The sequence below is a fragment of the Limulus polyphemus genome, unplaced genomic scaffold, assembly GCF_000517525.1.
Source record: "Limulus polyphemus unplaced genomic scaffold, Limulus_polyphemus-2.1.2 Scaffold92, whole genome shotgun sequence".
Taxonomy (NCBI): Eukaryota; Metazoa; Arthropoda; class Merostomata; order Xiphosura; family Limulidae; genus Limulus; species Limulus polyphemus.
Genome location: NW_013665702.1, coordinates 426591 through 441621, shown reverse-complemented (window position 1 = coordinate 441621; position 15031 = coordinate 426591). Strand labels below are relative to the sequence as shown.

The 15031-nt window shown below is 34.2% G+C and overlaps 1 protein-coding gene across 1 annotated transcript in view; it reads right to left on the bottom strand.

The window, feature by feature from the left end:
* Positions 1 to 1772: 1772 nt before the first annotated feature.
* LOC111088313 overlaps positions 1773 to 15031 on the bottom strand; it is a 17708-nt gene continuing 4449 nt past the window's right edge. Inside the window, exons 2-3 of the mRNA XM_022398055.1 lie at positions 6141 to 6357; positions 1773 to 2016 (exon numbers count right to left, since the gene is read on the bottom strand). Of these exons, the coding sequence (XP_022253763.1) occupies positions 1913 to 2016; positions 6141 to 6357 (321 nt within the window). The 3' untranslated portion in view covers positions 1773 to 1912. The remainder of the gene's footprint in view (positions 2017 to 6140; positions 6358 to 15031) is intronic.

Below are 15031 nucleotides of genomic sequence, written 5' to 3'. Positions count from 1 at the left end.
CTACCACTTAATGTACTTGTTTGACAGGTTATGTTTCCATCTAATGCACTTGTTTGACAGGTTATGTTACGACTTAATATACTTGTTTGACAAGTTATGTTACCACCTAATGTACCTGTTTGACAGGTTATGTTACCGTTTAATGTACCTGTTTGACAGGTTATGTTACCGTTTAATGTACCTGTTTGACAAGTAATGTTACCACCTAATTTACCTGTTTGACAAGTTATGTTACCATTTAATGTACCTGTTTGACAGATTATGTTACCACCTAATTTACCTGTTTGACAAGTTATGTTACCACCTAATTTACTTGTTTGACAAGTTATGTTACCATTTAATTTACCTGTTTGACAAGTTATGTTACCATTTAATGTACCTGTTTGACAAGTTATGTTACCACCTAATGTAACTGTTTGACAAGTTATGTTACCACCTAATTTACCTGTTTGACAGATTATGTTACCACCTAATTTACCTGTTTGACAAGTTATGTTACCACCTAATGTGTTTGCTTGAAACTTTTCACTTGAATATTCTAAACATCTTTACATTGATCGAACTTTAAACATGTCTCGTATTTCGATTTTTTCTTTTGTCATCTAGAAAGTTACAAAATATATTTAAAAAAGATGTGTAAGAGAGACAGAGAAAATAAGGTTAACGTTTTAACTAAAGAAGAATGGTATTATAGCTATAGTTTGTCAGCCTGCTTAGGTTATTGGTTGTCTACCAGCCACAAAATTGAACGCCTACTGTTTACAATACTGTATTCTTTTTTCATCTTCTTTGTACTGATGAATGTCACTTAGTCGAAACTTTGATCAGATGTTCTCTCACTCATAAAGTTTTTTAAGAGATTTTTTCTGACGCTGCAACCACATTATATGTTTAGTACCTTTGCTGTTGCCTCCAGCAATAAGACTGAGGGCTTATAACGCTAAAAATCGGGTTTCGATCATCGTGGCGAGCACAACTCAAATAATCCCATGTACAAATATGTGCTTAATGAAAATAAACAAACAATAAACAGAGTTTTGCTATTTTTCAGTATGGATAATCTATAACTCGGATAAGTCGCTTCTGTGTTAACAGGTTTTACAAAGGTTAGTAACTTCTTTTAAAAGTATTCAAACAGCCCTAAAAATAATAAGAAAGCGTCACTCGCTGAAGTTTCCACATACTATTAGTTTTTTCCTGTATTGTTATTTGTACTGATTAAAAAAATCACGTTTTACTAACCTAAGCCGAGTGAATGTCTTAAAACGCGGCATTGAGTTATTTAAATAAATTTACGGTTATAATTACCATTGTTGGTATTTATTTTAATTTCAAACCAATTTCAAGAAGAAATAACGAGAAATTTAGGCCTAATGTTATTTCGTCAAGTAAAGTTTACAGAAGCTTACATCGCCAAGGGTTTAAGTGCAAAGCGTTAGGTGGTAAAACGTAACTGTGTATGCGCTAATACTCTTGGTTGCAAGTTATGGGCTATCAACTGAAAGAGTGGACATTAGAAATAACATCACATTAAAATATTTAAAATTATTATACATTAAAAAAAATCACTGATATCTAATGTAAAATAATAACAGAATAGCAGATACTATAAAGAATGAAGCTCATTTACCAGCAAAATATTAATGTAAAAAATATATATTTTTTATGCCAGCAGATGGCGTTTGGTAGTAAATAGGACGAATTTCAAGTTAGTACAGTAGTCATTATGAACACACACAAAGACTCTTGAATTCTATTTACATGCACATTAATTAGATTTATTTAAAGTGTGTACATGTTAAATAAATGTACACAGGTATGAACGTTTTCTATTCTAAAGAGAAATTTAGAGAAACAGTTGTGTAACTTCGTGTCACAGAAAGGACAAAGATATCATTTTAGATTGATGATTTCATCTTCTCCCGCTTTTCAGCATCCGGTCTCTGAAGGACGATAGGTTAGGCCATCTGCCCTTATAGTGAAGGATGTAATCAGGTAGATCCACTCCCATAGCAGCTGAAAAAAAAAGTGACAATTCATTTAGAGTTAAAACTGTTGATGTATCTCTTCAAACGATTCCATATTCTGACATTTATATTAATAGCGTTGGCAGACTTCTCTGGAAAAAAATCATAGTAATAGCTTTGTAAGTCAACAATAACGAAAGAAGCTTCATGGATACAGCAACGGTTTCATTAAACAGTGCTATAATGAGAAAGTTTATCCAAAATGCCGGTTTCATTTAACAGCGTTATAATGATAAAGTTTATCCAAAGTGCCGGTTTCATTTAACAGCGTTATAATGATAAAGTTTATCCAAAGTGCCGGTTTCATTAAACAGCACTATAATGAGAAAGTTTATCCAAAGTGCCGGTTTCACTTAACAGCATTATAATGAGAAAGTGTATTCTGAGTTCCGGTTTCACTAGATATCACTACAATGAGCAAGCATTTGTCCATAATACTTATTTCATTAGAGTGTATTACAATGAGTCAAGTTCACCCGCAATACCGGGAATATATCGAGAAAAGCTTGAAGATCACAATAAAGGTTTCGTAAGACAACATCCCAAAGAGAAAGCTTTTGATCACTAAAAGGTTTCATAAACAACACTATAACGAGAGGAAACTGAGAACCGCATCACCGGTTTTGTAAGATAACACTACAAACGGAAAACCTTGAAAACTGCAGTATCGGATGCGTAAGACAAAAGAAGCTATGTATTGAATTACGGGATTCGTAAGACTACAACGAGAGAAGTTTAAAACTGCAATACTGATTTCGTAGTGTAACATTACATCGAGAGAAGCTTGACCACAAAACGTTTTCTAATTCATTATACCTGTGACAGTATACCTATAAACACTGAAACAATTACTGTGGCAGTAGACCTATAAACACTGAAACAATTACTGTGGCAGTAGACATATAAACAATGAAGCAATTGCTGTGACAGTATACCTATAAACACTGAAACAATTGCTGTGACAGTATACCTATAAACACTGAATCAATTGCTGTGGCAGTAGACCTATAAACAATGAAGCAATTACTGTGGCAGTAGACATATAAACAATGAAGCAACTTTGATTCAGTGTTTATAGCTATACCGCCATAGCAATTGTTTCAGTTTTTATACGTCTACTGCCATAGCAATTGCTTCATTGTTTATACGTCTACTGCCACAGTAATTATTTCAGTTTTTATAGGTATACTGCCATAGCAATTGTTTCAGTGTTTATAGGTCTACTGCCACAGTAATTATTTCAGTGTTTATAGGTCTACTACCACAGTAATTGTTTCAGTGTTTATAGGTATACTGTCACAGCTTTCAGTGTTTATAGGTATACTGCCATAGCAATAATTACTATGGCAGTATACCTATAAACACTGAAATAATTACTATGGCAGTATACCTATAAACACTGAAATAATTACTATGGCAGTATACCTATAAACACTGAAGCAATTGCTATGGCAGTATACCTATAAACACTGAAACAATTGCTATGGCAGTATACCTATAAACACTGAAACAATTGCTATGGCAGTATACCTATAAAAACTGAAACAATTGATATGGCAGTCATCTTCGAAAGATTTTAAGAGGAAAAGCTTAGTTTTTACAAACGATGAGCACATTTTCCATTTACTGTTGAAGCTTTTGTAAGATAATGATACCAAATTCCTTATTTTTTATACTTTTAAGTTCTTATGAGCAATCAGTAACGAGGTGTATTGTGTTTTTTAAATTTGTAGCTCTTCGAGATCGATCCCTCTCTAAAAAAAAAGACTGTTTTTAAAGACGTAAATCGGTGACGCAGATGTTTCTAGTATCCTTTACTAAACAGGTATTTTCTTCCGTAATACTGGTGGTAATACATTACTGGAATCCGACTTTATTGAAAGTTTTTATTCTTAATCGGCTCTTCCATTTCTTGTTTTGTTTATTTTGTTTTTGCATCGCAGTTGTTATTGTAAGTCATGATTTACTATAAGAAAAATAAATGCTTTAATTTACTCAGTTATTTTTTGTGCTTTATAAGTAAAATGTATTCATCCAAAGCACAATGTGAAACTTTTATAGTTGACCTTGTTGTGGATAAAGTTTAAATATCTGCACCTTTGTACTAACTATGTATAAGAAAGTATATATGTTACGTTTCGCTTTGTCTTCTTATGGATAAAGTTTAATATGCATTCAAAGCTTAAACGTTTCAAACATGACGTTCAAATATCTGCATCTCTGTACTATCTATATGTATATCTAAATTCGCTATGTTTGTCCGTCTTGTTGATTTTTTTCTAGATAATATATTTTTACGACGGTGCAAAACACGCAGATTGAAAAAGCTTGTAAATAATATTAAGTACAAAACAAAAATAAACAATGAAACCCTTAGCGCCACCTGTAGGGAAAAAATGTTTTATCGTTTTTTTTAGATATTTTTAGCTATGTACAACCGACAAAGTACCGCACTAACCCTCCCGAGGGTGCTGTGAGGATTATAAGCGACTCTCTTTTATATATATATTTCTAATGACCAATGCAGTCTGTGATTTAAGTTTGCGTGGGAAAATTTTTAATTAACAGTTTTTTTTTTATTTTTATACATCAATCAGAGGTACTTTTCTGTTTGGGTAAAGATCGGTAATGTTAACTGAAAGAAAAAAAAAATAATCACGTGGAGCAATCGTTGTACTCTTACTGGACCACCAGAGTTGTGTCAGTTTTTGTCAGGAGGGTGAGAACTTCCTGGTGGTTTTCATTTCACCGATATTCGAAGTTCAGTGTGTGTGTGTATATAGATTATTCTCCAAGGATGCGTCGGTCTTTTACACAGACATGAATCCATCAATGTCACAAACATGTAGAATTACATAAAAGATAACATTTTCTCTATCTGGCTATATTCACAACGATTATCCCAGAACTAGTCCTTTAGCAATCACCCAATCAGAAGCTCAAAATTACATGTATTATCTAAAGAGTTGAGTAGAAAATTTCCTATCAGCTGTATGCCGGGTGTGATCTAGTGGTTAGTGTGCCCGTACTGTGAATTAGTGGCTCATACTCCGCGTCCCCTTGTCGCGAAAACACTTTTTACACTTTAGGGCCGTGGGTGCGTTAGAAGAGTGATGGCAACATCTCATTATTTGGTTAAAAAAGACGAACTCAAAAGTTGGAGATCGGTGCTGTAAGTAGTTGCCTTTTTCTAGTCTATTATTTCAAAATTTTCGACGGCTATACTAAGTTATGTGTAGCTTTGCGCGAAATTCTGAACAAACAAAGTATATCAGCTGTAATTACTACATTTTTATACACAGTGATGGCTTTCAGTAGGCACGATCACCGATAATACGTACCTACTATCTATGGTAGGTACAAGTCTTGCACTGGACCTATTATCTCTGGTAGGCCTAAATATTGCATTGGTACCTGCTATCTATGGTAGATCTAAGTCTTGTATTGGTACCTATTATCTCTGGATCTATTATCGCTTTGAGTCACGATCCCTTTGAATTAGCCTTGATCATCAAAATGACGATTTGAGTCACGCTTACTTAGAATTAGTCGTGATGGTCTTCATTATGCATGGGGTCACGCTTACTTATAATTAGTCGTGATGATCTTCATGACCCATTGAGTCACGCTTAGCTTATGAATTATTCATGATGATCTTCCTGGCCCATTGAGTCACACTTACTTAGAATTAGTCGTGATGGTTTTCCTGGCCCATTGAGTCACGCTTACTTTGAAATAGCCGTGATAATATGTGTGACGCGTAGAAGAGTGTAAGTTGGAAAATGTTTATTGACCATTTTTGGAAGATAATTATATACTAAATAGTGTTCTTTTTTGTCTGTTTGTTAGTTTCCTTTTAAATATTTTAGTATATTAAGATGGCGTAAAGTGTATCTTTTTCGTTCGTGTCAGTTTTTGTTGTGTTGTGTCATCCCTTTGGCCCGATTAACAACTCTCGTGTTATTTCTTTTTTCTTTTTAAATAATAAAATGAAACTAATTAATATATGCTGTGAAATATCCGATGACTCCTTTTTATAATATACATAACGCATTATTTAATTATATGTTAAGTTAACTAAAAAACGAACATACAGAGGTTTGAATTTCTTACCTGTTCTCTTACGTTCGTGCTTCATTCTGTTCCGGACCTGATTGAGAGCTATCATGTGTTCTTCAATACGGTTATCGCCAAAGAAGGGTATTATGCTTGGATTAAATTCCTCATCTAGATCGTGATAAACAAAGGGATGAGGCTGAACTGCCGTGCAAAAGCAGGCTATCCACAGCACGAGATAGCAAGCAGTCAGAGACCTGTAGAATCGCATGATCTGTGTGAAAAGGAAATATATTTATAAACTTTCGCATTTCTATCTTTGTAGTTTTAGTCTATTGAATAAGACTAATAATTGTGCCCATTAGTCTGAAGGTATAGTTCTGTAGGTTTAGTCATAGGAACTGGACTATTAAGAGTATTTATAAAAAATAATCCCACGTTTAGTGATAATAACTTATAAAGTAATAAGGTAAATGTTCATAACTTCATGAGTTATTATATATGAAACTCCATATCTAAGTTTATTATAATTTAAGTATTAAGGTGAGTGTTCAAAATTCCATGGGTGGTTACAAAGGAAACCTCCATATTTAAAGCAATAATAACTTAAGTATTAAGGCAAGTGTTCTAAAGGCCACTGGTGATTATAAAGGACAGCTCGTATTTAAATGATTGTGTCTTAAAAAACATTTGTCAGAGGAACTAAGGGAACAAGATTTCTCCAGAGGCACATTAAGAATCACAAGTTTTGTTCAGAATTTTTGAATGTTTTTGTAGTTCTGGAAAAGTTACACTACAACTAAAAAAAAAGATAATTGACTAAAACACTTCTTTTTGCGATTTTTGTTTTGTCTGAACTTGCTGTTGTGTATTTCATTGGATTCGATTTTCGAATTATTTTGTAGTTTCGTGACAGTTGTCAGCTTTTTCGCGCGCTCTCCTTTTTGCGAGCTACTCTTTGCTACGCTCTCGTTTTTGCGAGCTACTCTTTGCTAAGCGTACGTTTTCGCGCGATTTTCTTTAAAAAAATGGTAAACAGTAATGCAGCTGCGAAAACTTTGCATACCTTAGTACAGTTTTCTGTGTATCTTGTTTGGTAAATTTCTTACTAACATCGTATTTAAAATACATTTTTAATATTGTATTTTGTATAATTTCTGAAAGCGTAATAATATTTTTTACCAAAAAATAAATTGCTTTAATTTTATATTAGAAAACGTTTCTTTTTTAGTTTCAAGTCCTATCTTCCAGTATTTACGACTAGTCTTTTTTCACAGTATGTGATTAATAATACATGGAAACAACGAGATTTAAACACGAAAAATTTCAATAGGGCTCAGGATGACAAATCCTAACGATTTTATCTTTTTGTTTGTCAAGATCTGCTTGGTTATTACAAATACATAAAATAAAAAAGCTGTTGAAACTTCTGCTGAATTCATAGTGAAAACTATGAGTCTATACTGAGTATTGGGTCAAAACCTCCATCTAACCAAGCTTTGTTGATTTGTTTCACCCACTCAGTTTATACTGAATGTTGGGTCAAAGCGTCCATTTAACCAGATTTTGTTGATTTGTTTCACCTACTCAGCTTTTAATGAGTGTTTGGTCAAAGACTTCACCTAACCAGACTTTGTTGAATTGTTTCATCCACTCAATTTATACTGAGTTTTGGTTCAAAGCTTCCATCTAACCAGCTTTGTTGATTTGTTTTACCCACTCAGTCTATACATTGTGTTAGATTAAAACTTCACTCAGACTATATTGAGTGTTGGGACACTGCTTCTATCTAATCAAGTTTTGTTGATTTGTGTTGTTCAATAAGTACACAGAGGTCTTGCGCGTGACGTCACAAAACAGACGTAAATGCAAGACCACTGTACTGAGTGCTGGATCAAAGCTTCATTTGGGTCATGTGTAGAAGCAAATTTCTGCAAGACATTTTTATAACAGTATTTTTTTTTCTGAATTAGTATTGTGTTATAGCCCATACTCTTTTTTTATGTGGTTTATGAAAACAATAAGATTCACATGATAATTTGAAAAGACGGCTCTAAACAATCATACTATAAAGGTTATTATAAGGATCGTGGTACGCTACAATTAATGGAGCCTTTTTCTCCATATATCTTATCTAGTTTATGTTTTTACATCCATTCAAATATGTATTTTCATTAAAATTTTACCAAGAATGTCAAAATTTGTTTTCTTAGAAAAAGAAAAACAACAATAAAAAACAAACACGTTTTTATTTTTAAATTCTGCTTGTATTTCCACATACTTCAAATGGCGCGTTTTGCTTTATTAACCTATCAAAACACGCTGATAAATAAACTGAAATTGTTATACAAAGTTGCATGTAGCTTACAGCAGCATCTGGTGAGTACACGATATTCGTCCTAAAATTAAAGATTCTACAAATGGCAATTTAGTGTATCGCTTTTACCCACAATACATTTCAAACGAATATATTTTTCTCTACTTTCATTTGTTCGTACAGTAGTTTGTTAAAGTTAAGCCCAAAGCAACACAATGGGCTCGCTGTGCTCTGCCCACCACGAGTATCGAAACCCGATTTCTAGCGCTGTAAGTCCGTAGATATACCGCCGTGCCACTGAGGGGGGGGGGGCTGTTCGTACAGTACCCCGCTAGGACAGCGGTAAGTTTATGGTTCGATTCCCCGCGGTGAACACAGCAGATAGCCCAGTGTGGCGATGCTCTGAAGACAAAACAAAAACTTTTTCGTACAATAGTTTTCAACTTGTTACAATTTCCCATAATGGCAAAGCAGCTGCTTGACATACCCCTGTGTGGTGACATCATAAGGCTAATTTCATGAATAATTACAGTCTTGTCTTATCTATATAGCCAATTCTTCGACGTTTATTTGGATGGAGGACACTAAAAATCAGCTTTGATATCTTTGTCTTGGTAGCTAGGTAAGCTATGATAGTCAACAGTACAAATTATGATTGTCTATTTTTTACAAAGCTATCAGACTTCTATTTGATATTTACTTGTTAAATTTATAAAGCAGAAACTTTTGAATCAAAATGAAGTGCATTCCAGATCTTTCAAATGTAGGAACCCATCACCTAAAATGGGGCTAAGCGTGGCCCAGTGGTTAGCATGCCAGACAGTGAAGCTGAGATTCCGCGGTTCGCGTGCCTTTACAGCACAAAACATTGTACTCCACACTTTGGTACTGTGGTTGAATTATGGGAGTGACAGTCAAACCCTGCTATTCTCTCTGATAAGACGAACCAAAGAGCTGGCGGTGGGTGGTGTTGACTAGCTTTAGATTATCACTTTAAAACTAGGGACCGCTAACAACCGTGTCTTTATGTGAAATCTAACAAACAAACAAGCCTTATCATCAAATGTCAGTTTGATTACTATTATTGTTGGTTGAACTACGAATTTTCGCTTCGTGTCTCAAATGAAATTAATCTAAATAATTCTGCAACGTGTTCTCCCATTCTACTGGTCAATAATTTGTAACGTCAGAAATCCCAATGAATTAGTGCTTTGTTTGAGATTCCTTATTCTGTAGAAGTTTATTTATCTGATGGGCACTTACACTCTTCTGCAAGCACCTGTTACATATTGTAATTCTCCCGAAAGTAAACAATATAATAATTAGATTTAATTAGAAGCGACAACCCGCGATACTCGAAAATGGAAATTGGATTGGCATATCGATTGATATTAGATGTATTGCGATAAGATTGTTTGTTAATCAACATGTAGAGCATGTAATTAATTTGTATATAGCATCAAAACTTACGCTACTTGTCCTAGCTAATGGATTATTAGAAATATACAGAGAGCCACTAAAACTATTTCTGAACTTTAGAAATGCTTGTGTCACAAATTATTTCCCAACTTGGATAAACAAGTTGTCTTCTTCCTCGTCAAGTTTTACTTTTAGCTACATTGTTTTCAACATATACAAAATTTCTAACTGTTTTAAAGGCCGCTTATATACGTAAAAAGGGACAGTTAAATAGTTATAGATTGTTAGTTAGTTTTTAGTAAGCTTGCTTTATTACACAAGTTTAACACAAATCATTTAATATACATAGTTTAATTTGGGCGATTGAATTAGATATGGAATTTCCAACCTGAACGGCACCTTATATATATATAATACACGCACGTGATTATTACGATTTAGTGCTTTGTGCGAGATTCCACATTCTGTAGAACTTCATTTATCTGGTAAGGACGCTTGACTCACAATCTGCGGAATGCGGGTTCGAATCCCCGTCCCACCAAACATGCTCGCCCTCTCAACCGTGAGGGCGTTATAATGTGGCTGTCATTCCCACTATTCGTTGGTAAAACAGTAGCCCAAGAGTTGGCGGTGAGTGGTGATGACTAGCTGCCTTCCCTTTAGCCTTTCACTACTAAATTAGGAACGGCTAGCGTAGATAGCCCTTGTGTAGCCTTGCGCGAACTTCCAAAGAAATCAAACTATTTGTCTGGTGGAAGGTACACTTTTCTAGGTTTGAGGTATATCGGTCCCTAATTTTGAGCTACTGTCTAAAGGGAAAGCAGATAGCCAGCAACATCCGCCTCTACAAAGCCATTATCTGACTTTTTTTTATAAATTAATAAGGAGTTGAATTTCAATTTTAAAACATGCGAGTATCCCTATAGAGAACTGTATCGAAGACCATATTCACAGTAAGCTATCCACAGCCGTAACTCTATACCTCGTATTTGGAATCATTTTCCACCTATATTATATTCCCTGTAAAGGACTGGAGCAAAGAACACCGACATTCGCAGTATGCTCTCCATAGCCATAGTATTTATATCTAGTATTTGGGCTCATTTTCTACCTATATCATGTTTACGAAATATATACAGTGACTGTTTCGGTTACCATGACCTTTGACTTATGTTTAGCTGTCTATCTGATGAAGTGAAAGATTCCCTGACTAACTATACAGGGTATTTTGGGTCAGACACACGTACTAGCAATATACTGAGCCAACGACAATAGTTATTCCAACTATCCTTATAACGTCATCTAATATTTTCCACTGTCGTTCGATGCGTTGCAACCTTCAATTTCTACATTTTATAGATAAATGTTATTTGATTTTGTGGATTCTAAAAACCATGACACGATAACACTATCATAATAAAACGAAGAATAAACGTGCGTGGCACATCTGAACCTGTTAAAATAAGCCATTCGGAAAGAAAGAAAGAAAATAAAAGATTACCGAAACAGCTTTATTCTGTCTAGAAAAATTGGTATTCTCGACTTGCTTTTGATTTCTTGATAGAGGTAGCTTTGTATAGAACGAACAATCTACCTACGTTACATAAAACACCATGAAATGAACAATATCTAGGTTGAACTTAACACATTTCGAAATATAAAACCTTTTACAGGATTAATCGAAAATGAAGCATATCGTATACAGGTTGTTGTGAGCACCTATGCGGGAATTTGAATTCTACTAATCAATTTATTTGTTTTAATTTCCGGTGGCATGATTAAAGTTTTTAATCAACTACTATTATCTATGCTCACTACAGATGAATATGAAAACGCACTGTGTTTACAACATTGGTTCAAAACATCGTAATTAGATTGTTTTTCAGATTCATTCGGTTTGAGTTTCGTTTCTGTCTGATTTTACACTCAGGAAATTTGAAGTGAGTCATTATGGTGTGTGTGTGTGTGTGTATTTAATAAAACTTTTAATAAAAATTCGTTAGATAAAAAGAAATAGAACCAAAATATAAAACGATTTTGCCGTGCGAGTTCATGCAAATCAATTAACTTAGATATAAGCTTGACAAAACACGGACTCAGTCTGTATTGAAATTATCTGTGATTAAGATTTCTGACGACATTCATGTAATGAGTGTTCAACTGTTTGTTATTTAAATATTGCTTGCACTTCTGAAACAAACTGTTATCATTGACTGAAAAAATATATATATAAACATTTGATTTGTTTGTTGGATTTCGCCCTATGCTATATAAGATCTCATTACACTAGCCATCCCTATTTTGGAGGTGATGGGCTAGAGAGAAAGTAGCTAATCAACGCCACCCACCGCGAGCTCTTGGGTTACTCTTGTAAGGCCGAAAGTAAGATCTTACTGTCATTCTTATAGTGCACCCACAACCCAAAAGTGCGGAGCGAGATTTCTTTTTTTTTATTTTATTGTTGTTTTGTGATAACAGTATGCAAGCTACCGACCGTCAGCTCCATAGTTTAGCACGCTAACCACTGGGTCGCGCTGGGCACTTTAATAATTTATGACTATATTAATATTCTACGAAAAGATAAATAAATAAAAGGAAGTGTTGGAATTTTTAACTTAAGCAGTACGTCATATTCACGTGGGTTAAACGGATAAGTTAGAAAACCCTACCGTTCATATATAGTAGTCTTTACTATTGAATTACTGATACAAGGAAGGCAGCCAGTTAGCAGCAACACCCGTCGTCACAAGGGTCCAGCTCTCTGAATCGACTAATAGGGTTGACTAACAATTTTTATAATGTGCTCACATCTGAAAGAGCGGAGCGTGTTCAGCGGCGTCAAGGCTCGAACTAGTTCATGTCCGGCCAATAAGAAAATATATTATAGTGAATAATATAGATCAGTAAATATCTTAAAAGTGAAAGGCTACAATCAAAAACATAAAGAAGTTTGGTGTAAAATTTGATTTATTATTATTATTATCATAGTCTAAATGTCATCTCGTCCAATTTCAGAGGTAATATCCAATATTATATGTTTGACATAACATGTAAAAACCATGTTTTGGTTATGTTACTTTTGGTTATAAGATGACTTACTTACTTTGCAAGAAATCTTTCTTTTTATTAATAAACCACGGGTTGCAAGACTGGAGTGTTATGAATTGTTTTATAAATATCATACCACTCATAAAACACACATACTATTACACGCAAGGTGTCACTTTTATCATTTTGGGACTGGAACACATATGGTAAGTTTATGAATAAATGAGAAAACGACAACAACAACATGATAATAATGATGATATTTCTTAAGAAAGACGTTTACTTTTGAGAGGAATTTCCTGCTTTGATGATCTTTGAAAGGATTAGCGCTACAACTACAAATCTGCTGCCCCTTTTACTTGGAGAAGAAAACAGTAGTCTGTTACTGCAACACAATGAGCTTCTGTGACCAACGTTATGGTCATGGATTACTGTATTAACTTTGATTTAATCACAGTATCCACTGTCAATTCTTGGGCTACGTTTGTCTGACCGAATATTAGGATTTAACCGTCACCTTTATGGTACATCTCTGATTCCAAAGGGCGGAGAGTGTTATTTTTGAAGCAACGAATTGTGGACCATGAATCTCCAAATTCCCAATCCGGTCACACTAACGACTAGGCCACACTTTTCCCTAGTCACTTTTAGCGACGTTGTTTTTTTTTGTTTTTTTAGAATCTAGACGCAGAGATACATCTGGTGGTGTTATGAAGTTGGGTGTAAGGTAACGTCGGTTGAAGTTGTGAGAGTGTGAGAAAGTGGCCGGCTATTGGTCAGTCTCTGAGGAATTAGGAGATTACAGTAGTACTCTAAGTAGTTAGAAAATGATTAGAGTGAGCGGTTATAGCAGGCACCTTTTTAAGTTCAGCTGGTATGGAGACTTCAAGATCTCTTATGCTTATGACACGTTATAATCGGATATACGGGTGACAGGTGCAAGGTCAGAAAGAAAGGGACTGGTTCAGCGTGGGTTTGAGAAAGGAATATAAACGACAGGAGTTCAACGAAAAATATGAAGAGATCGGAATATGTGAGATAAATGGAGAGAGGCGAAGGAAGAAATTAATATGCTGCCAAAACCTATTTCTAAATCAGTGATATTGATTATCGGCAATTTGTTATGTTTATATCGATATATACTTAATATGGGTTTATATTAGTGTGCAACCTAAATATAGTTGATGAGCATAAGAAGGAAAAGCGAAGTGCCAGTATAGCACGATCGTAACAGATGATATAATTAGTTTGTTTCAGCGCAAAGCTCCATAATTGGCTATATGCGATCTGTTCATGATGGAGAATAGAATCACAGAATTTTGTGTTGTAAGTCCGTAAACTTACCGCTGAACCACTGGGAGACTTATGGTATGACTAACTCAATAAAAAAAATAAAAAGATGGATTATCATGAATATAAGAGTAACTGATACTAATGAATGTGAATTTGAATAAATGTTGAATCCTAATTTATAAGTCGTTAATCGATTGTATTATGCAGCATTCGCAAGTTGGTTACAAACGTATAAGAAATCGTTACACGGAGCCCATATCATCAAATGAATGATTTATAAAACGTATCATTATTATAAGTATCGTATATTGTTTCTATTGTGATTTCTAAAGCCAGAGTTATAATTTTAATAACTGACCTTCCTCTTCTAGAAAAACAAAACACTTCCTTTGTTTAATGACATACAAAATTTACTATCTGCGACAGAAATAATGCCATTGTTTTTACAGTCTTACGAGAAACAAATCGCGTGCTATTTGGGAACAAATGTTTTTCCCCGGTAACCAATATTACTTCTTGCACATGTTGATACAGTGATTAAACAATTTTATAAGCAAATTAACGCAGACTATTTTCTATTGCGAAAAAAAAAAAAACTACCGCAGTAATATACTTAATAAAATGCGGAATACTTTTCTCATATCAAAGATAAAAAGGTTAGTAGTGATTTTCAGTTTAGAGCTATTACTTATTAATGATTTATGTTGTGTTAGTTGTGATTTTCAGTTTAGAGCTATTACTTATTAATGATTTATGTTGTGTTAGTTGTGATTTTCAGTTTAGAGCTATTACTTATTAATGATTTAGGTTGTGTTAGTTGTGATTTTCAGTTTAGAGCTATTACTTATTAATGATTTAGGTTGTGTTAGTT